The 24,801-nt window shown below is 47.3% G+C and overlaps 2 protein-coding genes across 4 annotated transcripts in view; one reads left to right on the top strand and one right to left on the bottom strand.

Moving 5' to 3' along the window:
• The window catches only part of LOC8038206, a 45,728-nt gene extending 43,607 nt beyond the window's left edge, over positions 1-2,121 (bottom strand). Inside the window, exon 1 of one of the 3 annotated variants that reach the window (XM_029973543.4) lies at positions 1,796-2,121. In XM_029973543.4, coding sequence (XP_029829403.3) covers positions 1,796-1,871 — 76 coding nt within the window. In that variant the 5' untranslated portion in view covers positions 1,872-2,121. The remainder of the gene's footprint in view (positions 1-1,795) is intronic. The other 2 variants (XM_042286340.1, XM_042286339.1) reach the window with 2 other exon arrangements.
• Positions 2,104-23,834, top strand: LOC8038201 (nucleolar transcription factor 1-A). Its single transcript, XM_029973545.4, has 15 exons — positions 2,104-3,229; positions 9,127-9,311; positions 10,394-10,654; positions 11,561-11,625; positions 12,247-12,400; positions 13,019-13,129; positions 13,369-13,493; positions 13,820-13,961; positions 15,519-15,875; positions 17,882-17,949; positions 19,036-19,125; positions 19,669-19,852; positions 20,156-20,293; positions 20,992-21,252; positions 22,433-23,834. Exons 1-15 carry the CDS (start codon positions 3,052-3,054, stop codon positions 22,559-22,561), a joined length of 2,448 nt encoding a protein of 815 aa, XP_029829405.3. The 5' UTR covers positions 2,104-3,051; the 3' UTR covers positions 22,562-23,834.
• Positions 23,835-24,801: the final 967 nt, after the last annotated feature.

The following is a 24,801-nucleotide window of genomic DNA, read 5'->3' on the forward strand; positions in this document are numbered from 1 at the left end:
ACATCCTACGATTGAGCTTTACGAACTCTGACTAACGTTTAAAACCTAGAGTTCCTAGGCCTTCCATAAAGAAATACCATGAATGCTCAATGAATTGGATTAGCTGGCAAGCTATAGGGATAAAAGGAAAGGGAAAAAAAGAGGATGAAACGTTTCTCCAACGGGCAGCATGGACATTTATTTTTGTCGCTTTCCTTTTACCCCTGTAACCATGAATGCGATGCTCCAGATCTTATAGATTTACATCCAAAACCAAGAAAGGGCATCTGGCACACCCCAGCAAAGCACTTCTCCACCTAAGGACACCGAAATTCAGAACACTAAAACTAGACTACATAATTTACTTAGTGTGATTCACTTTGTTTGATAATTTCATTTATTGGAATGCCCAAGGTGGTCGCTTCAATACATATCATTTTTTTCAAACATGTGGCAATGCGACAAGTGCGTTTTCGCTTGCAGCGTATGTAATTCAAGGGCAAACAGCCACAGACAAAAATTGTTACTTTCCTACACCACTTTATAAAAAGAAAAAGATGTCACTGAGCAGAGATTTCTCACTGTTGCTCGTTGTGTTGCTCAGTTTTTGGATTCCTAGAAAACGTCGCTCATTTTCTTGGTTCTTTCATGCAGTTTGCCTCGTTCCGCGACTGACCGAGCGACAGCGAAACGGGTCGCTGTTGCTTGTCTCGTTGCTCACCAAATCGCTTATATCCCTCATTACCATTTTTTACAATTGTGGCTTAACCTCGGCATGGATCACACAAGGTCATGCTTTGGATGCTGCACATCACGAACATCCGTGGAGTTATTGTTTGCATAGTTTGAGTTGTTCATTGTGGGTCGGTTGTAGTACCTTTCTTTTTGTCCGTTTCGGAGTGTTGTGCTCAATCAGCATGCAGCGGCTTTTTTGTCTGAGCTGGAGAGAGCCATGCAGAGTGTTATGAATTGATATTGGTTAGCCATGTCTCTATTTCTTGTATTCATGCTTTCTTTTTAATTCATGTGCTAGATGATGGCTCTGTGAGAGCTTGATGTAATTTATTCGTGACAAACCTCTAAATATACGTAAAGCTAGCGATCCTAAAATATTACCAGTGCATAAGCTTTTTTCTTTTTTTTTTTTTTCAACTTGGTTTGACATTTTGGCATGTGTATTTTGTGCTTGAACAGTATGGCAACATCAACACTATGCGGTATCTTACACTTAGATCATGTCAAAGCGGACATGATCAAAACATACCCCGAGAACGTTATCTTCGAGAGGATGCTCAAGATCAGAGGTCCCAGGACGAACATTTTGTTTATGGTGGGAAAAAGGATAGCCGTGATGAAAAGTATGTGCAAAGCGACGGCTCAATGCCCGATTGATACGACGATTTCTATCGACTCTACCGATTAACGTAAAACACAAGCGGGACACCACGCAGAACTCCGACCACACACATCACTCAAAAGATATCAACGACGGGCGGCACAATAAAATGTGAAAAGTGAAGAGCCGCCTATCTTTTACCACGGTGAACACTTTCTATGCAAACAACGCAGAGACGCTACCCTGAAACGGCAATTTGTTTTATTAAAAGCCACATAATGCATGCTCACCAACGAGATTGGCCAACTGTTGCGTTTGATCGGGAGGATTTCAAAAGTAAACGTTTTTAAAAGTCTGCGCATTTTTAACCAGAACCACATTTTACACGGAGGTGCCGATCTTTGACCAAAATGGCGGAACGGCAGCAAGCCGAGCAGCAGCAGTTCCGAGAGAAACACCTTCCGCGTAAAGTGCACATACCTTCTTGGGTTGCTTCAGCAGGCGGCTGTGGCTCCGCTGGATATTCGGTGACATTCGTGTAAATATTTACATACATGGCCGGACTAAAGTTTTTAGCGCAACCTCAGTTTTGGTAGCGGTCCCTGCTAGGACCGCATCCAGCCCGCAACTTGGCTGAAACGCCGCCAAAACAACGACAAGTATTTACATTTCGAGAAGGGACGGAAAGGTGAAAATTACTGCACCTTCTCGACTATTTTTTCTAGTTAAATACAAAATTAGCGAGACAAATTTCGCTTTATATAGTAGTGTTACGAGAAAACCTGAAGATGGCGGCGACAGCGGCCATTTTTGTATGTCACGTGGGCGCAGGCGCGGAAGGGCGAGAGGCGAGGTACAAATAAGACGTCTGCAAACTTGCATACATTCTTGGGATTCGACATCATTTAGCGGTTTCAGGTTAGGCGATTCGAACAAGATAGTTGATGGCAGGTTATAGTCCACAATATTTATGTCTTCCTTCAGTTAGGCTTCTGAACCCAGTCAGTTCCTGTTATGTTTACAAGCGTACGCAGGAGGAGGGTAGCAGACGACAGAGAGCGTATTCAGTTTATACTGAATTCACGGAAACATAGTCAGTTTATACTGAACTCATGGAAACATATTCAGTTTATACTGAACTCATAGAAACATGTTCAGTTTATACTGAACTCACGGATTTCAGAACAGTGACATACCGATCATCTAAACAGGCAGGCCGCGAACAAACAAAACGCCGACAACAAATTCGCTTGAAAAGCTAAAATCCCCGAAGTGCGCGAGATCACAGGAGTTTCAAATCCTAAGTACTGATCATGTAGTTCCTGCGGTGGAGTATTCAAGATGTGGAGAAATAAATAGCATAACACGTATTACATGTATTACATTGAAGAAAGTTTTAGCAGACGAATTGTTTGTGGCCAGACGAACTTTTCCCCTTCTCTCCAGTTGTGACGAAACGAAAGAAAGCGTCGTTTCCGACTGCGCATGCGCAGTTCATTCGCCACCGACCAGTCGGGAAGCAGCAGCTTTGGCCAAAAGAAAAGTTTTGTTTCCCGAAGCAGACGCCAAACTTTGAGTGCGGCAATCCGTACGGTGCTGAGTCTGGGAGCTATCGATTCACGTGTCCACAGTGCGCGTGCACCTGGACGTTTTTCGGCGGTCCTACGCCCGAAACCCTGGACCGTCTCGGGTACCCGTCGCCCAGCGTGTGACCCCGATCCCCGTTCACCGAGAAAATGGCGACGGCGGCGGCGCCGACGACGATGGGAACGGCCGCCCCGCCGACGAACTCCCCTCGGCGCAGGTCCGTGGCGGTTAAGCGGTCCGTCGACGACTCCGACTCGGACAGCGGAGCCGCCACGCTCGCCAAGCGGACCAAGAACGGCGACGGATCCTCCATCGGCCCCAACGACGGTGAGTGAGCTCGTTGTCACGACCGACCGTGGCGATCCTTTTGTTTCCGCGCCGTGGCCGTGGCTTCTCCGCCTCGGCGTCGACCCGGCCAAGGCACTCGCCAGGCGGGCGGCGCCGTCACCTCCGCCTTTCCTGCGTCGATTCTTCCCTCGTACTTGGTCTAGGCGTCTCGGCGCCCTTCTGAAGCTACCGGAAAGGTCGCTAAACCTTGTTCAAAACGACGATCCGACGCACCGTCGTGGGCTATGTGACGAGCCTCAGGTCTAAACAGTCGTTCGGCCAACACCGAACTCGAAGGCGGCATGTCCTTTCGTGAACGTCGGAAGAAACATCGACGTGGCCAAAACGCCACGTCGTGTGGCTGCGCTTTTCTCGAATTCGCAGGACGCTACTTCCTCGGGGAAAAAAGAGAGAAAAAAAAGAGCTGTACCACTAGAAGAAAAACAAGGGCGCGTGTTTTGTGTCCGCGGTCCCGCGTCCAGCTCCGCCATCTCCGGGTAGCAGACGACGCTTTCTGGTCCCCTACGGCGCCCCTCCTGAAATTCGGGCGATCGTCCGCTTCGTTCGAAACACGTTCGGGGCTCCCTTCTGGCCGCTGCGCTTCGGAACCGAAGCCGAGCGAGCCGACGCCGCCTGCCCGCCCGCCCGCGCCGTGGGAAAAAAAAAGAGCCCCGACATCGCCGGCGGACAAAGAGGCGATCGTGCGGCGGCGGTCCAGGGGGCAAGGAGACCGGCGTGTGCCCGCGAGACCGAGACGGGCGGCGGCTGCGTCGTTGGATGGCTGCGGGCGACAGCGGGCCCAACTCGGCGGCGGCCCGCGATTGGGCGCCTCGCCCGTCCGAGGCTCCCGCTCCCTCCGTCGTCTGCGCGGCTGGGGCCGTTGCCGGGGCCGCCAGGACTTCGCGTGCGTCGGCTGCTGCCTGCCTCGCGCTCGCCTTCGCCGCCGTCGATGGCAGGCTTCCAGGCTCGCGGCCGCCGAGAAAACCCAACCGGTTTCCTGCTCGCTCACCGGCTGTGCGTTCGCTGCTGCGCGGCGCGTCGGTGGCTTGCGTGCGCTCGCCTCGGTCTCGTGGTCGACGGGGGGACGGGCCGGTCGTTCGCTCATCGGGGTTGGGGCTGGCTGTGCCGGCTGCTGCGGTGACAGCCGGCCTTTTCGGGGGGAACGTTATTAATCCTCGCCCCACGGGGCGGCCGCTGCCGCTGCGTGCTCGAGCGTCTCGAGAGGCCGGCTGCTTTGAGCGGGGGAATGCGGCCGCCGTAGCAGACGTTCACGGAGGAGACCGTCGCCGCGGAGTCGCTCTTGCTGTAGTTGCGCGGAGCAGGGCACTGCACGGTATGGTAGGCGCGGCGGGCGGCAACGCGGTTAGCAGACGGTTTCATTTTTGCCATGTTGAATTAACCTGAGACTGGGGTAGAGAAGAAACACCAAAACGTAGAAGGGAAAGGAAATAGACAGGACGACGTCTCAATCTCCTGTCTATTTTCTGTCCCTTCTACGTTTTGATGTTTCTTCTCTACCCCAGTCTCAGGTTAATTCAACATAGTTAATATTCACCAGCTCGCCTGCACCCTTACGATTTTTTCATTTTTGCGTTTTTGTTCGTGTGTGAAAGAACAAAATCGTAATTTTCCCCGTGGAGGCTCGGCCTTCGGTATCTGGAAAATTTGTCTTAACAGATGAGTTTGTAATCACTGAAGCGACGTTCTGCCGCTGTAATTCTTCTCTGTGCGAGTGAAGACGAGGCTACACGCTATCTCAAAGCGTTGCGCTCGCTCTTTTAACCTTTGTTGTGGTGAAACAGGGTATACTTCATTCCAATATTTACAAGTCCTCAGCCGAGCGTGCGCATGTTCGTCGCTTCGCCAAACGAGCAACCGGCCAGGAGCCCCCTTTTTTTAAACGAAACTAACTGATTTTCATTAGGATTAGCCTGTTTAAGTCAATGCATAGTGCTCGCTATAGTGCTTCGAGTACCAGCTGGTCTGTAAGGGAAGAATGCCTCTTTCGGATGCCTGCCGAGAGGCTGTCTCTTTTCAGCATTTCTTTTCCACCGGTGCTTTCGACCACCTGCCGCTTGAAACCGTTGTCCTGTCTGCTTGGCTGCGACCGTCGCTTTGACGGCGCTCCTGTAGAAATTCATTGTTTTCCTTTTGGTTCTGCGCTTCCTTTGTTCAAGATAAAAGAAAAAAAATGACAAACCCAGGACAATTTATTGGGAGACTCAGTGGTGTAGGCACAAGTCTAGCAAAATGAAAGCAACAAAAAAACAAAAAAAAAAACGCATATAGTACAGGGTGTCTTAAATAGCGGCGAGGCTCTTTAAATCGACCGCAAAAATTGGTTTCTTAACCTACCGCGTTACGATATTGTGGAGCGTTGCCCCTAAGTGATGCATTTTTTCTATAAAATTTGCAAAGAGCTCAGTTACCGGAGGAGCAAGTAAAAGAAGAAAAAAGGCTTAACTCCCATGGAGACGCAGCGAAGCCACGGGTCCTCCAACAATAGGGCGCCATTCGGCATGGGAGACAAGAGATGGCGCAAGCGGTCGCGACGCCAACTGCCGCCAACGAACGAGCGTACTGCGCAGAGAGCCGGCGTCATTAGCAGACAATCTTTTCGATTCAAAAGCAGCACGCGTTCCACAGACGGCGACAGTCGCAGAACCAAAAACAGGCGCAGTAACAGCAAGGAACTGCAAAGCAGATAACATAAGTACCCCGAAAAAAAAGAAGTAAAAATAACCCGGCAAACAATTTTTTAATTGATTATGTGTCCAATGTGTTTTATTAGTTAGGATGATAAAGTCATGGATTAACAACTGACATCGAAAACGCTTCCGCCGCTATTGAGTAAAAAAGTTTGTCTGCTAATGACGCCGGCCCTCTGCGCCGGATGCTCGTTCGTTGGTGGCAGTTGATGTCGCGACCGCTTGCATCATCTCTTGCCTCCCGTGCCAAACGGCGCCCTATTGTTTGAAGACCAGTGGCTTCGCTGCGTTTCCATGGGAGTTACGCCTTTTTCTTTTTTTACTTTCTCCTCAGGTAACTGAGCTAACTGAGTAATTCTATAGAAAAAATGTGCCACCCGTGGGCAACGCTGCACATAATTGTAGTGTGATAGGTTAAGAAACCAATTTTTGCGGTCGATTTCAAGAGCCTGGCCACTATTTGAAACACCCTGTAGTTCTTAACTTTCCTGATGCGGATGCTAGTGCCACTAAATAATTGCTACACTTAAGAGTAATGACACCCATTTTGTGGCTTAAAATTATGGTTCTCCAGTTATCTGAAGCATTATCTGAAATCACAGGGAACTCTTTTACGTCCTCTACAAATGTTTAAACACTTCGCGACAGAGAAAAGCAATAAATATCACTTGAGCTTCCTAACACCGAATCGAATGCCGAGGAAGTCGCATTTTCTAATTCTGGCAATCGGCAGTTTCATCTGCTCAGCACAATCACCAAGATGGCGGCACCTACAACAATATCGGGGATTAGAGTGCCGATACCATGGCTCATTTAGTGACCTAGTGAATGCTAAACACCAAGCTCCGCCTTGTTCTACAGTCGCATCAGCTGTTCAAGTGCTGCTGCTGGAAATAACAAACAAAAAAAACTTGCACATCATTGTAAAAGTGCACAAGCACGTTAGTTGCAGGGTTGGGCAGTATCCCGACACAAATGTATTGCAATAGTATTTCAGAAATGCATTGTGTATTTACATTTCTTTCAACTGTATTGTGTATTTCTGTATCAAAATACATATTTGAGCATATTTATGGTATCGAGATACTATTAGTATTAATGCCAATGTATTTTGTTGCAATTAAAAAAAAAAAAAGTTGACCTCCACACAGAGTGTTAAGCCCAAGTTTTGTCAAGGACGTTTTATGTCTCTGACCGCCCATGATTCCTTTCTTTATTGTGAAAAAGTTAACAAATGTTTTCTCACGCTTTAAGTGTTTTACTATTCCACTCAGTTCCAAAATTGAAGGCTCTGCCGGCGCGGACTAACAGATAAAAGTAGTCGTGTTCCTTGAACTTAATTCCATGGTGAAGGTGTAAGGTCGCTGCTGAAAGAGGCATCCAGATTGGACATAATCATAGTTGATTCTGAAGGTTATTTTGGGAGGACACAAAACTGATTTTTTCCCAGAACGATAAGAAATGCCGAAATAAAACTGCGCTTGATCCACGGTGAAAAAAATTTTGCTTCCCTTACTACTTCCCAAGATACAAGATGTTAATTCTGCAGTAAATTTGATTCAAGCTCCAACATGCAGTGAGAACTCGCTTGCTCGTTTAAAAACAAAATCTCGTATTCTGGAGCATGCACCTTTTTGTTCTTCGTATGCTCTAAGGGGTGCACAAAAACATCCAAAATAATGTTTTTATAACAATGTATTTGAGTCTCTGTATTTCATCCCCTCCAAAAAGTATTCCTGTATTTGTATTTCCAAATTCTTTTACATTTTTCAAATGTATTTCTGATACGTATCGCGTTACATCTTTATGAATGTATTTCAGTATATCGGTATTTTAGCTGTTTTTGCCATGTATCCCAGTATTTGTATTTCCGAATATTTTTTTAGTATTTCTTCCCAACCCTGGTAGTTGAAACCAGGGTGGAAAATAAAAATCAAGATGATGTAAATCGCACTGGTCTTGCTATAAAAATTTAAGTCAATCCTTTCCTGCAAAAGTGATTGCCAAGATATTATTTTATTTAATATCTGTCTATCATTTTACACTTTCTATGTACATTTGTATTTAAACCAAATAGTCGTCGAGCAAGAAAGATTTATAGCAGGCTGAACACAAACAAAAAGAAAAAAAAAAAACGAGCACAAGAAAAGTAATGTCCTATCTTAAACAAGTCAGATTAAGAAAGTAAAAGCAAATAAAACTTTTCATTTAACCAAAAAGTCTAACCTTTGGTTCTAGTATTGTGTAATTTACACCAGTAAAGTTTGTGAATTAAATTGTATTTTAAAGGTTTAAATTAACAGTAATTCCTATTCCCTATTGTTTTCAGTGATTCGACAGATTGACCAATCAATCTGCCATGTATATAAATACATTTAATGATATGGTATTAGTTTTACCAGTGTATAGTGATTTAAATCAAATTAATCTGACTTAAATCATTTATATCTGATTTAATTATTTAAATAAAAAAGTGATTTCTTTAATAATAAAAAAAAATATATAAATATATATATTTTTTTTTCACTTTGGTTGAAACTGAAGCGTCTGAAGTGTGAGCAACTGACCACATATAAATGGCATGTTCCGACCTCTTGTAAGCCTGTGCAACATTGTTTTTTAAGTATGTTGCAAAGTCATGCCTTCATAAAGTGTTGTAGTGTAGGTCATTCTCTCACTCGGAGCGGTTTTCTCAACGTTCACAACATCATATCGTCCTCATATAATCACCATCGCTAAATGCGGCACCGCAGGCCTCTGTGGTATGGGTTATTGCCTTTCTGCGGTGCTGCCACTCATACACAGAACCAAACCAATCATATACAGAAAAGGCCCACTTACTTGCACTTTTGATGCTGCTTGATTGGTTCCATTAGCTCGTAGCATCAATAGCGTCTGGACTTAAGCCGAGACGAAGTATGGCATTCTATTTAATATACCTCCCCCCCCCAAAAAAAAAGGAAAAAAAGAAGAAAGGTAGTATGTTTAACATACTTCTATTTTGTGTTAATGCACTTAAGCATTAGGACAGCATTCACCAAAGAATTTGGAGCATGCACTATTCTTGCGTAACCATTTGATAAATTGTTGTATGGACAGACTCGGTGACTGATCCCCCTTTGAATCGGACAACCACTTGCGCCACCTGGCCAGGGTACCAGTAAGCGTTGCCGCCTTTGTCCCTTCTAGTGGCGTCCCTCAGCTGGAGCCTGGAGGATCTTGGCCACCTGGTGGCCAACCTGGCCAGCTGCCTGCCACCCAACGACCTCATCAAGTACAACACCATGGTGGAGAAGCTGGACTGGGAGAAGGTGCGCTTCGGCTCGTACTCGGCCGCCGACTGCAAGGACAAGTGGACGCAGGTCATGCAGAAGGTGGGCCTTCTTTTCCGCCATCGTCTGAAGCCATCGTATGAATGGTCAGGCTCCTCCAACTGTCTAGGAGAAAGACCTAGTTTTCCTAGATCATCACATCACAGGCATGTTGCTGAAAACTGGCTTAACTATTCTTGCCTCAAGAACAAAAAGTTCATTGTATCTCAATGCCCTTTTTCTTTCTCTTTTCACACTTCAGATTGTTTTGTTTCTAATTCCTTATATACGGCGCCATCCTTAAAGGTGCGCTAAAGACGTTTCTGAAGTTGTCTGTTCTTGGCGATGACTTATGTTACGGGCTCCAAACATGCTAGAAATCCAAGAATTATGCTTATGCGACATCTATTTTCCTACTGAAAATGTGCCACGCCCCTTTCTGAGTGAAAGAATGTGGAGCGCAGAATTCAGCGAAGACGCTGGCGGCGTGACGACGGGTGCACGTTAGCCGGTCGCAAGTTGCCTCTCTTGGAAAGGCAGCTTGCGATTGGCTGGCGCACACCCGTCGTCACACCGCCGGCACCTTTGCTGAATTTTGTGCTCCGGATTTTTCACTCAGAAAGGGGCATGGCACAAACTTCAGTTACCTTTTTAGTAGGGAAATATCCGTCACACGAGCATAATCATTTGATTTCTGGGATGCTAAGATTCCATACAATAAGTTATCACAAAAAGCAGACAATCTCAGAAATGTCTTTAGTGCACCTTTAAGATGCCGATTTGCATGTTGCTTGAATATTTGTCCATACGTATTCACATTGTTAGTAATTTTCACCCAGCCTTGGTTCTTGAGCCAATTTCTCAGAAAGCTGGTGGATGTGAACTTCTGAACTGTGGTCTGCCCACTGTATTAGAAAATTATTCAATTCATATTCAATTCATTCTGTTTAAAGAATCGCCACTCGCATATCCCCACTTAAAAGCACAATATTTTGGGAACAAACTTTTGCTGGCAGCATGGTGGACAGGCCTCGAAGGGCAGAGACTTTGGTGCCCTTCACTGATTTTCGGTTTGCCCTGCGCAAAGTTGTTTCCGAGCTTGGACGGACAGCTTTACAGGTGGACGTCGTTTCCGCGTCTTGCAGTTGCGCAGGTACCGCACGCTGACGGACCTCGTGATAGACGCCCGTGACTGGCTGAAGCAGCCGTGGCCGGCCGGGAACAGCACGGCGGCCGGGTCGAGGCGGCCCAAGCACCCTGACCTGCCCAAGAAGCCCATGACGCCCTACTTTCGCTTCTACCACGAGAAGCGGGAGAAGTACTCCCGGGAGAATCCGGACCTGTCCATGACGGAACTGGCCAAGCTCATCTCCAAGAAGTTCCAGGAGCTGTCCGACAAGAAGAAGGTAGGTCGCGTCTCCTTGGCCAACCCTGTGGGTAGCTATCTTCGATCACGATGAATGACGGCGCTCGAAGGAACAAGACGAATGGAAGAAGCACGGGACAAACTCGCGCCATTTTTAGTCATGTTCGACGACCGCTAGCTATCCCGTCTTGCCACCCTGACGCCTTTTGGTCTCGAGTTACTTGCAGTGGTGGAGTGCCCTAGTTGTTACTAATGGCACAGTCCTTAGGCGGACTACCAGAAACCTTGACGGTTTCCGCCCTAGTAACTTTCGTCGCCCGCGAGTGGCGTTAATCCGAGTAGGGGAAAAAAAAATTAAAAAAAACAAACATCTTGAAAATTTTGGATAATACTTCTGATGCAGATGTTGCACCCTTCACGTGGCATTCCGATGATTCTGAAATAATGACTTTTAGGTCTTAAGTATAGGTGGTTACAAATCCGTCTTTTTGACGGGTTTGTAAGTTTTATGGAAAAAGAAGTATCCAGTGAGTATCTCCATGGTGACTTTTCCGAGGTCGCGTCTGTTCGTTTGGTTCTTCGAGCGATCTGATTGGTTAACTATCAGTGTGAGTAGTGTGCCTCTGGTGCTTTAATTTGTTCCTAGAGGAAACTTTCCTACAGCGTGACGAAAAGATCCCTGACCATGTAATCCGAGGGCTGTGCTGAAAGACAAAAATTTGGCAATTTCTGGGATGACAGTATGGTTCGTTTGTCTGCGTGTTTCACCTCATTATTGGTAAGGTTGCCTTCCAAAAAGAGTTAGCTTGTGCTTACTCTAGAGAACTTTTTTTTTTTTTTTTTAATAGAAAGAAAGAAACAAAAAAAATATTCTTTTAGCCATCTTGTGAATCTGTATATTAAGGTTGTCTGAACAACTGTACATTGTTTCTTTACTGCAATGCAGCAAAAATACAAGGAAGGCTACGACAAGGACAACGAGATCTACAAGGCAGAGATGAGCAAGTTCAAGTAAGTGCCCTGCTCGATTTACAGAAAAAAAAAAAAAAAAAAGATTACGGAAACCTTTTTACAATTTTACATACCTTCATTTTTATTATTCGGTTCTAGCTTAAAGTAAATTCATAGTTCGCTCCTCAGGGTTTAATGGTAACATCAGTTCTTGTAAATTTTTCAGCTGTCTAGCTGAAAAATTTGTTTGTATTTAAGGCCCGTTCACACTCTTGCAACCGAGTACGACCGAGAGAGACGAGACCTGTTGAAACCTCTTAAAATTTCTTAGGACGAGAGAACACGCTGGCACTGTGGCGCCACCTATACGGTGACCCTAGAACTGAATTTCACAAGAGCGAAGGTTTTGCGGAATTTCCAAGGTAAATTGTGTGTAATACGTATAGGAAAGGCTCGTTTATAACGTTGACAAAAGTTTTACGAGCGAAGAAAGAAATGATAATGTACTATATAAATAGAAATTATGCCAGAGTGCCAAGTTTACACTGCTACCCAACAGATGGCGCCAATGTGTCCTCTTGTTGTAAGCAATATTAAGAGGTAGGCACCAGGTTACAAGAGGTCGCAACTGTGTGAACGGGCCTTTACACTCACCCACCTGTTGCGTGCACGTCAAAACAGGAAGGCCCACCCCGAGGTCTTTGCTGATCCCCCGCACAAGCATCCGCAGGCGGCCAACTCAAGCCCGTGCCCTCCCGACGCCGTGCCGGAGAAACCCCAGACTCCTGTTCAGTTGTTCACGCTCGACCGGCTAAAGAAGCCGGACTTCAGTAGGGTGAGAGAGCGTCGTTACATATGTGGTATTTATGGGGCCAGCTCGTGGCACTTACGCATTCGTGCCAGGACGTAGCGTGGACGATGTCACAGCGACACACATCATCATCATCACGTGACACTACGACGTTACGCGACTTTGTACAATGCTGTTGTTACGCGACATTGTACAACACTGATGTCACACGACACTGTGACATAACGCGACACCATGATGTCATAACGTCGCATCACGGTATCACCCGAGGCGTTAGAAAAGCAGCTTGCACAGCGATAACAATGTGCGCAGCAAAGCAGAAGTGACCACCTATAAATGCTACGCTTTTTAACAACTTTCAAATGTGCCAAAGAAACCGGCGGTTTTAATTTTACTTTCCTAACTATCTCCAGGTCCCGTCCAGAATCTAGCGTGGATTCTACTGTCTCCAGACACAGACGTGTTTTCTTGGCCCGATCGTTAGTTTGACTCCCTCGGTAGGCGGTTAGAAGTGGCACACTCCGACACAAGGTGTTTTTACAGGGCCTGCCGCTGTCTGCATAATTGTGGCAAGGGGCAAAGTTGTGTAGACTGCCCACAACTCTTTTACTAATTTTTTTCTTTTTTTTTTTGTGTGTGCAGTTGGACAAGAAAGAGGCTCACGACGTGATTCGTAAGCAGTGGGCAGCTCTCTCGGACGGAAAGAGACTCAAGTGGATCCGGCGGTCGCTGCAGGATCAGCAGAGATACGAGGTAGGCTTCGCCTCGCCCACCCCAAGATTTGGGAACGGGAAGTGACGGGTTGTACGAGGTTTCTTCCACGGGGTCTTTCCTCATGGCACGGGGGAGCGCCTCTTGTGTGACGTGGCACGCTGCCCCGTTGTCGCTTTCTGGGAGACGCAGCACCTAACGCTCTGTGCATCGTTTTTCTCGTGAGATTTGTTGGGAGTCGTCGGTTCGTTGCGATTGGCCGACGTCAATCTTTTTTGCAGATGGAAGTGGCTGAGTATAGCCAGGCTTACCCCGGGTTCAAGGCCGCCTCTGTCAAGCCCATCCTGAGCAAGGCTGAACAGGAGTTCAAGGATAAGTGCGATGGCAAGCCAGAGAGGCCTCCCAAGTGAGTGTGCCCCACTCTCTTGCGTTCGACTTTTGGTCGGGGGCTGAATGTGGAGCTCGAATACCCGTGTATTAAGACTTGATTGAAAACGTTTGCACTGTGCGAGCCAAATTTTGTCTTTACTGCAGGGACGTGTGACGCCGTTTCGATACGTTACTGTCGTGACTTTTTCAAACTTTGACTGCACGGTTGCCGACATCTTGTACTTGCGCCCGCGATATCGCCCCTTACGACAAAATCGGGTGGTGCAAGCGGCATTGCAGGTTTATTGCCGTATGTCAACTTTCCTCATTTTGTTTTTTTTGTGCATTGCTCTTGCCTTTCAGTTCGGGGTACAGTCTTTTCTCCCGGATCATGCTGCGTCAACTGAAGAATGTGCCCGCCAAAGAAAAGATGGCCGAGATCTCGCGGCTCTGGAAGGCCCTGGGTCAGGGCGAGCGGGATTCGTACAACAAGCAAGCCACCAGGGTGAGAACCTGAAAACTTGCTCTTCCATTGTTTCTGAGCTATGGCTTATTTCTAGCCTGTCTGAGCATACTCTTTAGATAATTTTGCACCACCTGGTTGAGGGAGGGTCAGATGGGGACTGGCTGGCTGCTGATGTTTGTCAAGCTACCATCAGGTCTTTGCTGTATGTCAGGGGTGGCCAAGCTGTGGCTCGCAATCCGCATGCGGCTCTTCGCGCATTATACTGCGGCTCTCAGCTCCCCCCCACCTCCTTCCCGGTCACGCAAGCACTTCCCCAAAAAAAGGAATGGAACGTTCTTTAAATCAAAAGACAGGTTGCGCTTTGGTAGTCTTGTGCTGCTGCTACCTTCCGTACAGTTGGACTGCTTTTGACTCGGATAGACTGAAAGTAGTTCGAGTTTCGTTTATTGCTCTGTGCAAAAGTTGAACCCCACCCCCCCCCACCCCCCTCCCCCCAGCTCTTGGAAGTTTCATGGTTTTGTGTTCAGCTCTTAGGCCAGGTCAGCGTGGCCACCCCTGCTATATATTATGCATACTTAATGAAACAGATGGGTAGAGCTTTTATAGTAATGAAGATTACGATGACACTGTGAATAGCTGAGTAGAATGTTAGCATAACTTTGGTGTGGAACTATAAAAATATGTACCTGAAGTAAAAAAAAGAAAGACGTTTACAACTCTTTGTAATGCCGGTTAGAGTGCAGCTCTTGAGGAGGAGGAGAAGATACAGAGAGGTGGGTATGCCCCTCCTCTTCATCCGTATCCTCCCCTCCTACTCTCCTGCTCCCTTCCTATTTAGCGGAAAATTTCCAGCTAGATTTAGCGGAAAAAATTTCCCGCTGATGATGTATCCTATGTACATGATGTACACAATCTAGATGTACGCGTCATTATCAATAAGGTGACATACCGTGGGCTGGACGTCGCAATGGCGGTGCACGATCGATCAACGGACTTGGGACCGCTACTTCGGAACTGTGGTTTGTGGTGCCGTCCAATCGATCTTCAAGCACAGGACAGCGAGGGGAAGGGATGTAAGTGCAAAACAATCGCACTACAAACTGTTCAAACGGCGTCCTCGTTGCCATCATCTGCTTCACACGCCCGAAAAGTGGAGGAACGGTGAAAAAACTGAGTAGGGAGTGACAGCCACGTGACTTCCGGCGACTCTCTCCTTCGAGCCTCCATGCACACGTTTTGGTTTTGGTTTCGAGCAGTTGTGTTTTGTTACTTTTTGAAAAAATATAAGCTACTGTAGCAAAATAATTGATTGGGGAGTCTTCCGACACCATACTAAATTGCCTGGCAAAAATATGAACAAAAAAATGTTTGGGGGAGTCAGTGTCCCTTTGAAACACAGGGAGTGTTCAAACAATTTACTCGACACCACCCCAGAGCACAGGTTTTAGCGTTCAAGAACCAACTCGCACCTGGCATCACTCTGTCTGCATTATCATGCAGTATGACCCATGGGAGTATATCCGGTTGTCTTGCCTCTAGCACGAGCTCCCTACCTTCGACAATGCTTCAGTCCGTACGTCTCGATTGTGCCCACAGGCCAACGCCAAGTACAAGGAGAAGTATGCCGCGTACCTGAGCAACCTGCCCGAGGAGGAGCGCCACAAGCTGGAGGCGGACGGCACGAGCGCCAAGTCCGGCGGCGCGGCGGCGGCGGCCGTGGCGTCCAAGAAGGGGGCCGCGTCCGGCCGGGCTGCGGGGGACGAGAACCAGCCGCCGCCGGGGGGCCAGCAGACCCAGCAGGAGCGGCCCAAGCCCAAGAAGCCGCTGTCGGCCATGTTCTTCTTCCAGCAGGAGAAGGTGTCCGGGATGAAGGAGCGCTGCCCGCAGCTCTCGCATCAGGAAGTCATGAGGGCCCTCGCCAGGGAGTTCTCGGAGCTGTCGGACCGGAAGAAGGTGGGGTCTTCCGTTCGGCACGGTGCCTGGAGCGTGTGTCTTTGACCGGCCCATCTATCGCTGTGGGCCAAAGACGGAAAGCAAAACGCACCAAATCCTAAGCACTGGCATCGGTAGTCTTGAGGGAAAAAAAGTGAAAGAAAGGCGAAGGTAGAAAGTGGACGAAAGCTTGGGCGTGTTCATTTAGCCGTAACGAACTGAAGTTGCCCAAGCGCTTGATAACTTTATTGTGTTTTTTTATGATGCGCAATGCCAGTGTTTTCCTGCAAAGTAACCTAGAAAAGAACTAGCCACAGACTTTACACGTGGTGTTTTCCCGCTTCTCTGTGTCTATTAAGCATGTAGTACGAATATTCAAATAGTAATTTAAGATAATGCATTATTTGCTTCGAGAGGAACTGCGATAGTATTTATATTTTTCGAAGTTTTAGTCGCGGCGGATTAATCTCGTTGAGCGCACTTCTCACCGAGCACGAGTGCATTGTGAAGAAGCAACACCCGCAGAAGCGAGCTTCGTAGGTTTTGCTCCTCCACAGTGCACCGGTGCTCGGTGAGAAGCGCACTCAACGGGGTAACCCACCACAATCAACATTTGGAAAGGTATGAATATTGCAGTTGCGTACTCCCGAGAAGTACACTTTTAAAGCGGGATGGTGGATGTATGCGCCTGGTGCGTTTAAAAAGAAACGGAAGCTTTGGGAGTGTTGATATAGCTACATTTTGGAAAAACTTTCAAAATTAACGTGTGCGTTAATTTTAAAACGACCTGCGTTACTCAATCGTGATTCTTTCTTTTTAATTTGAGATTAAAGAGAGATTATTTGCATATAGCAGGATTTGTAAATTCACTGAAAGCGGAAGGTTGGGAACAACCTTCGCACAAGTTTAGCTGGGTTTTTCGTTTAAGCACGGCGCAACAGCGGCGAAAGGCTCGGAGCCACTATTCGACATGCCTAATGCTATACGCACGACGTCGTGCACCTCAACTGGAAACAGCTAAACGCACGACGCAAAACGTGTTGGGTCCCACATAAAACGAATAGTCAAAACAGGTTTCTGAAGTTGTAGCGTGGCTTACTAGAAAGGTGTCCGCTTCATACATAGTGGACCCAGGTTCGATCCAGAGTGTGGGTATAACAAAGTTGAAGGAGCGGTCGTAATTCTTTCGTTATCACCATTAGTTTGTTATAGCCAATGTCCATTTCTTCCCACTATTAGCAAGCAAGGGGAATTATGATTGCTTTGTTATATCCATTAGTTTGTTATATCCCATTTTGTTATAATGAGGTTTTACTGTACTTTTTCTTTTTGCCTAACTTTTTTTCTTTTTTTTGTGGAACATTTGGCAGTATTTACGACGATGATGAAAAATATCTCTGGAGAAGGGGAACAAGGGGGACAAAGAACAAACGCACAGTCTCCAAACACAGCTAGGTGACTAATGCGTGGCCGAAAAAATCCGCCTGGTCCGGGTATCGAACCCGGGACCTCTCCAACTGGAAATGGAGAGGTCCCTCATATTCCCGAGAGACCAGTTCGAGAATTTGTCTCCTAGAATAATGAAAACGTGTCCATGTAAGGTTGTCACATCCGGACGGTGCCGGCTCGATGGTACGAGGCCCGGCCAAATGCTGATACGGTTTCCGTGTCCAATTCATGTCTGTGCTCGGTGTTGCTGCGATGACGTCGAAATGCTAGTGCACAGGCTTTGATTATCCTAGGCGCTGGTGGCTCCGTGGCAGCACCGAAGACGGGTCCGGTCAGATTGTGCGTCGCACCGGAAAGATGTTTGGGTGGTGCATCTGGGCTTCTGCGCTTTCATTCTCGACTACACGTGGCGTTATGAGTAGGGTTTGTAAAAATTTAATTTTCAACTTTTTTTTTTTGTTCTGATGAAATTTTTTTTTTTGTTGTTAATTAAGAGTTTGCACTTGGCTGGGGATTTTTGCAGCTTGTCGCTGTTTTGAATTTGTGGCACCCTGATTGAATTTTGGCCCATGTTGCAGGAGAAGTACCAAAAGATGGCGACCGAAGCCAGGCAGAGGGCCATCGAGGAAACCAACGGTCACAAAGTGTAAGCCTCGCATGCTGCCCCTCTCCCATGTGAGGCATTGCTGCCGCCTCCCGTTGGAGGTGTCTGCGATTTTCACACTTGTAGGGACCGTGAAACGTTTTTTAATCCTTAATCGAATGTGATGTCGAGTCGTCTAGTTTTTGGCGAGGACGCGTCTGGCTGGTGCATTCAGTGTGTTGGACACTTGGGGAAGTTTCACTCTTGAAACGAGCCAACTACTTTTAGGGGCGAAGCTCCTTAGGGTCTAGCCTTGTCCGTCCGGCGTCCATGCTCGCATCGATTGCACTGCCTCCGGGATCGGCCCACTTTTTTTTAAAAAAAAAGCATACGCCCGCACGGGGGTTTGAACTCAGGATCGCTTGCTTACAAGGCAGACATCTTAACCACTACGCTACACTCCAACGTTACATGTAGCCGCTCAACGTCTAAACAGGAGAGGGCGCTGCAGTCAAATGCGTATATAATCGTGTTAAACTTTCCATGCATTGGCTCAACCGTTATAGACGAGAGGGCGCTACGGTCAAATGCTCAACTGCATATATAACCACAATCCATACCACACATTCTTTTTCTGACATGGACCGTTGATTTAAGTGGTGGAGATGCGTTCCTACGGCTTCTAGCGGATCCAAGTTGATCCGCTAGAAGAACCACTGGCTCTGCATTTCACCGACCATAAAGCAGTAATAATGAAATCGAAACGCAGCCTCAAACTCGGCACTACCTATGAGCAATAAAAAAAAAATCAGCACCATCAGCACTACCTATGAACAATAAAATCAGTATCATCAGCACCACCGAAGCTGACCTCAATCAACATCATTCACCACGTGGCGATGCAGTCATTTTTTTCTTTAGCTGAGCAGTTCTCGGCACAGCTTTTTCCATTTTTCCGATGGAGATTTTGATAAAAAAACTGGTCTTCGAGTACATGTGTTCTCCTTCTCTCTTCACATTTGACAAGATACACTCAAATAAGCTTCATCTTGCCTCATTCTCTAGCCTTTTTAGATGCCGTAAAGTCTGTGACTGCGTCTGAAGCTCGTCTTTTCGGGATCTGATTGCCGTCCGTTGCTCCTTTAACAGGAAAGAGGAAAGGACGTACCAGTCGGCTGCCCAGCCGACCTCGAACCGCAAGAACAGGCTCTTCAAAGGGGAACCCAAGAAGCCACCTCAGTAAGAAACCTTACACCATCACGAAGGCAAACAAAACTTTTCATACCGACAAGCTGTAGTATTGGCTTTTCTTTGGTGACCCAGATAAGTCCGCTTCTTTGTGGCCACTATAAAACCGGAATTTGTGGAGGACGTGTTATCGGGCGGTGCATTTACCTGGTGAAATCACCTCTAGACAAAGCACCCGTTTTGTCACGGCAACTGTCGGAAGTAATCAATGAACAGTTATAAAGTGAGCTTACTTTCGCCCTTCTCTAATTATGTTGTTTTATTTGAAAGCGAGCCTCACTGATGTTGGCCAAGAAAATGGCTGTTGCCTCGTGCAGTGAGAGTTGTCGACCTCGGACCCCCTCACAAATCCCGTCTATGCACCCCGGTTGAATATTTAAATTAAAGAAACGGTGCACTTCCCTTTTTAAAGTGCTCAAATATGTTTGTGCTTAGTTTTTGCTTTCTTTCATCTGGAACTGGGACTGCAGTCCCACCGTAGATGTCTGTTGACTTGATGCGCGATTATGACCGGAGGCGGCGTTCCTTCCGCAGGAGCGGGTACGGGGTGTTCTCGACGGAGATGCTCAGCCAGCTGGTGGACGTGGACCCCAAGCACCGCATGGCGGAGATCGCCAAGCGCTGGAACGTCATGTCGGACGCGGAGAAGGAGACCTATAAGCGCAAGGTGCAGGACCAGCAGCGCAAGTACGCCAAGGAGCTGTCCAGGTTCCTCGAGGTGCGTCTCCCCTGGCTCTTGCGCTCTCTGCTGCCTTCCGGTTTTTTAGATTTCGAAGGGACCCCGAAACGGATGCCGGCGGCGACGACCTTTTCTTCCACGCGCTATGATCTCGTCAGGATGGCACTGGGTCCCCCTGCAGTGCTATTGGCTGCAGTGTTCTTTTGTTGTTTTTTTCTTTCAAGTTTTGTAACTTCTAAAGCTTACGGCCTTTGAAGTTATAGACACTGGCAATTTCCGTCTATAAATTTGTTTACTTCACACGTTTTTTTGTTTGTTTTTTTCTTTTTTTCTTTGGTGCAGAATTTGACCCCCGAGGAGCGGCTGGAGTATGAGGCCCGTCGCGCCAAGATGAAGGACAAGCGTAAGGGCGGTGCAATCAAGGCGGCCGCCACCCGCAAGGAGAAGAAGCGCAATGCCGCCAACAACGCAAAGCCTAAGGTCAGTAGCTCATCTTTCTTCTATTTCCATTGGTCCACCCACTCAAGGTGTTGATTGTCGGAAACTGTAACAGGAGTAGTGTGTCCAGCTTTCGTTCGCTGCGTAGGTTCCTTTTGGTAGGGGAGGGGGGGGGGGGGCGGCAAAGGCAGGGGCAAGGGGGTGGCAAGTGAACACAAACACGCTGTTTACAAACAAGCCCACGTTTGCCTGCAGCAGGTGTGGGCACTGCACCAGCACACAGACACCAGATTTGCGTGAGACGAAGCATCTGCGCACACGGTGTGCTGACTTCAGCGCTACTGCAGTGGCACGACTTCGAAGGGACGAGTCGGCGCGTGAAATTTACGTTGCATAAACCCAACGGTCGAGCACTGTTGTTACGCCGTGATCACGAGATGCAACGTGCCATTACCTTTGCCATTACCTTTGCCATTTTTTTTTTACCTTTTACTAACCTACTCAAATATGGGCTGGTACAATTTTTAACTTTGGTTTTACTCTGGAGCCCCACTGAAGCTGGACCCTTTACCCCGTACCAAAATAAACAACATTTGGGTCGGGCATTGCGAGTACGAGTGTGCTTCGTAAATTTAGTCGGAAGTTGGACAAGCAGTTAACGGCATTTTGGGGCAGTCCAGAACGAGTGAGGTCCTCAAGAGCACGGTCAAAGTCACGCGCCGCGCGACGTTTTTCTGCAGGAGCAGAGGGCGCCGTCGTCGGGCAGCAGCTCGGACGACTCTTCGGACGAGGATGAGGACGACGAGGAAGAGGAGGAGGACGAGGAGGAGGAGGCAAAGAACAGCGACAAGTCCGAGGAGGCGTCGGACTCTAGCTCGGAAGCGGACTCCGACTCGGGCTCGTCAGACTCCTCCAGCAGCGATGAGGAGGAGGAGGAGAACGCCGCCGTTCCCAAGAAGCCGCCGGTCGTGAGGAAAGAACCGCCCCTTCCCGTTCCGAAGGCAAGTTCATTATTGATGCTAAGCACATTTTTAACGGAAGTGGGGATTTCTGTAGCTGTGGCCGTGCCATTGCCACCGCCCTTTTCCCCTGCGCGCTTCCCAACTCTGCTCTCACTCCGTCGGCCTCGATAACACTTGGGCGTCCTCTCTCACAGCCTCACAATGCGAGTCAATAAGTTGCGTTACAGTGTGGAGAAGAGCCGAGCTTTCGCGAACAGTCTTGTACGCATCGCTGAAAAAGAGTAACCGGCTGCAATTCTTTTATTGAAAAATGTAACTGATTACGGTAATCAATTACTGCATCACAAAAGTAATTGAAAAATTACCAGAAAGTAATTTATGACTTTTCACGTTGCTTTTCCAACTCTTTATTACGAAATCGAAAATGCAGACATATGCTCAAAGTGGTTACATTTTGTTTCTCTCTGTCATTCACACCTTGTTAAGCTGCAACTGCAACTTCAGCAGTTCGACAGTCAAAACGTTGCCGAGTGTGTTGACATTCTAATCCTTTGCGTATCTTGGTATCTTTTTTCAGTTGTTTAGGGTGAAAAAAAAAGTGTCCAACGTTGGTGCACCAGACGAGTGACGCACGGGCAGACAGCGATTTTTTACGTAAAATAACTCGACCAAGTGATTTTAGCTTTTTCAGAAATGCATACTTGATTACAGAAAAATAGTAATTGAATTACAGTGAATGTTACCGCAGAAAGAGAGGAATTGAGGCATTAGAAAGTTACAATAAAGTATGTTGATAACAAGTATTCAGTTCTTGTAACTTGTTACGTACACTTCTGGTCTTGAATAACGGCAAGAACCGGGCAGTCACGCGAACTGTTGATCTATTGCGGCTCGACAAATCGTGTTGTGGTGTGCGCAAGAGGAGTGTCTGGGGCATTGAAGACACAACTCTTCGCGGGCATGACGATTGTCCTTGCGTCGCTCACAGACATGCATATACATTACAAATGTGTTCTGGGTAGGGGGCGTTCATTGGCATCAACACAGTCGAGCTGTGAATAGGGTCAAGAGCCAACGAAATTACGGCGTCGCATATCTGAACCGCGAGATTGGCCGGAATCGGTGGAGTATGCCACGATGACCTCTTGCATCACCTTTGTTACGCTCTTTACCAGCGCGTACCTAACGCTTTTGTGGCACATCGCCGTCAATGTTTCAGGTGGAGGCCAACAACACAGGTCACCAGGAGGAAGAGGAAGAAGAGAGCAGCGACAGTGACAACGAGGAGAGCAGTTCGGACAGTAGCGACGACGACTCCAACGAGTCCGGTTCCGACAGCAAGGACTAGTCACGTCGGCGTGGCTCCGCCCCCGCCGGGCCTGTACAGTTTCGCACCCATTTTCCCTTCCGTCGTCGACGTCTCCGAGGAGCTCCCGACTCCCTCCGTCAAGGGACTACTCAACTTCGACGTGCCCCGTGGTCAGAATCCCCCCCACCCCAATTCGGAAGCGGCGGCATGCGAGAAAGAAGATTTTGAGGTGCCGCACGCACTCTAGTTCCTTTTTTTTTTCTTAGCGAAATTTAGTTTTGGAACGTCCCAGCCGCGCGATCTGGAACGACTCCGGAAGGCGACCGGGCCATCCCAGCTCGGCATCCCGCCGCCCGTGTCGACGAAACTTTTTGCCGCTTCAGAGTCCCGGTGCCGAGAAGAACCGTGCCCGCGCTCACAACCTACCTAAAAGCCCGTGCTGCGCTTACAACTGAGCAGACTTGCTGTACCAGTACCCGTCTACAAAGTGCCTGTCGTGCGGAATTTTAGGCTCCCAATGCTCGCGTCGGCCACCTTGTTTTCTCAACGTCTCGCGGCAAATGTTTTACATGCCACGTATGTGTCGATTTCTTCTGCGAGCCGCGCGACGCCCGAAGTCAGAATTTTTACGTTGCGCCCCAAGGCGTTTGTCGGAAACGCGCTGCGTTCCGACACAATGTTTCTCGCCAAAAAATATGTTTTGCCAAGGCCAGCCCGGTCTAACTCGCTCAGACGGAGCTCCGCAGCGGTGAGACGTCGACCTAACGTATGCGTCATACTCCTCGTTTTTTTTTTGTTCCTTGCACACTCCTACTTAGCTGAAAGCTTTGTCAGCCCCGTGTTGTGACCATTGGGGGCGAAGTGCCACCGAAAGGGGGGTAGGATTGTGCCCCATTTATATAATGAAAAGAGACGAAAGCTCAGCGTACCTCCAGAGTCGTGCACAGGTTTTCAACGGGATTCGCGTCTCGGTCTCCTCAAGTTTCTGCGCCGCCACTTAGAACAAGGGAAGAAAGAGAGAGCGGAAAAATTTTAACGTGCCTTTCCCCTTGTTGAAAAAGAAAAGAAAAAATATGCGGTGCAGCGTGCCATGTAGTTTTCGTGTTGTGCGTGTACGTCGTCCTTCATATATTTTTTTTTTCTTCCCATTATTTTTCCGAGTTTGTACAAAAAAAAGGTTGCGCATCAGTCTTTTCTTTTTTTTTTCTCTCTGTGCTACCACGTTCATGACCATTGTCACCAACTAGTCCATTTGCCTTAACTGGGATGCAAAAGGGAATTTTTTTTAAATAAAACCATGTTGCAAAGTTTATTTTGTTGAGTGCTTTCTACTGCTGCTTCTGCCGAAGCACTGCTGTCGCAGGCGATGTTTTCGGGCAGTGATGTGACCGCTGTGCCAAAGTGGTAAGTTTCGATAAAATATCACGCATTTGTGCCAACATTGTGCCAACCATATAGGTAGCAACCGCAACAATCCAACCATATAGCGGGGTGAGGCCCCACTACGTGGTTAGGTTGTGACAGTGGGCTTGTGCGAGTTTTCAGAACTTTCAATTATCGCCTTGTGTAAAGTACTATGCTTAGTTTGATCTCTGTACCAAACACTAGTACAGAGACCCGCGCGCTAAGGAGAAAGCATGACTCAAAACCGGGACGTTGTGCACGAAAACATCAAATCCATATATAAAAAAAAAATTTAGCGGCGATATAATAACTATTTTGCAGTAATGTTTCTGAATAAAACTGCTCTATAATAAACATCAATATTCATTTTTTTTTTTTTTCAATTCTAGGTTTAGCAAGGATGCTTGGGTATTGGGAGGGGTTTCTAGACTGCTTTTTAATTTTTGTATCGACTCTTTAGTTATCACCTTTGTATAGTGTCCATCCATTCGACAGCACAGTCCATTGAGCAAAATAAAACTAAGTTAGCTGGATCAGTGGACGGAAACCTTGGAATAACTCTGAAGAGTTCAGCTGAATTGTTTTCTTAAAAAGGCATACTTCTCTTTCACATGCCAATTTTTGGTATCGGAAAGTTCTAAATACAAGATGTGACTGATGTTCATAACCAAATGACAAAAGCTTTGTATTTAGCCGAGTTAAGAGTTGCAGTTTTGTACAACCTATTCTAACATTATTTTGATAAAATATATTTGGTTTACCCTCAATTCCATGCTAATATTTACAGCAGTTCATACTGTTCTTCATCAGTCAGCATACTGTTGCAGTGCCTGGTGTCTATACGCAACCAAGCAGCTTGTTTTGTTTGAGGCAAT

The sequence above is a fragment of the Ixodes scapularis genome, unplaced genomic scaffold (assembly GCF_016920785.2).
Source record: "Ixodes scapularis isolate PalLabHiFi unplaced genomic scaffold, ASM1692078v2 PGA_scaffold7__128_contigs__length_106722199, whole genome shotgun sequence".
NCBI lineage: Eukaryota > Metazoa > Arthropoda > Arachnida > Ixodida > Ixodidae > Ixodes > Ixodes scapularis.

Bases quoted from the DNA above. Each gene is read 5' to 3' on its own strand.
- LOC8038201 (XM_029973545.4), top strand. From the start codon at position 3,052: ATGGCGACGGCGGCGGCGCCGACGACGATGGGAACGGCCGCCCCGCCG. The intron at 11,626-12,246 runs GTAAGTGCCCTG...ACGTCAAAACAG, and splicing joins GCAGAGATGAGCAAGTTCAA to GAAGGCCCACCCCGAGGTCT. The intron at 13,130-13,368 runs GTAGGCTTCGCC...TCTTTTTTGCAG, and splicing joins AGGATCAGCAGAGATACGAG to ATGGAAGTGGCTGAGTATAG.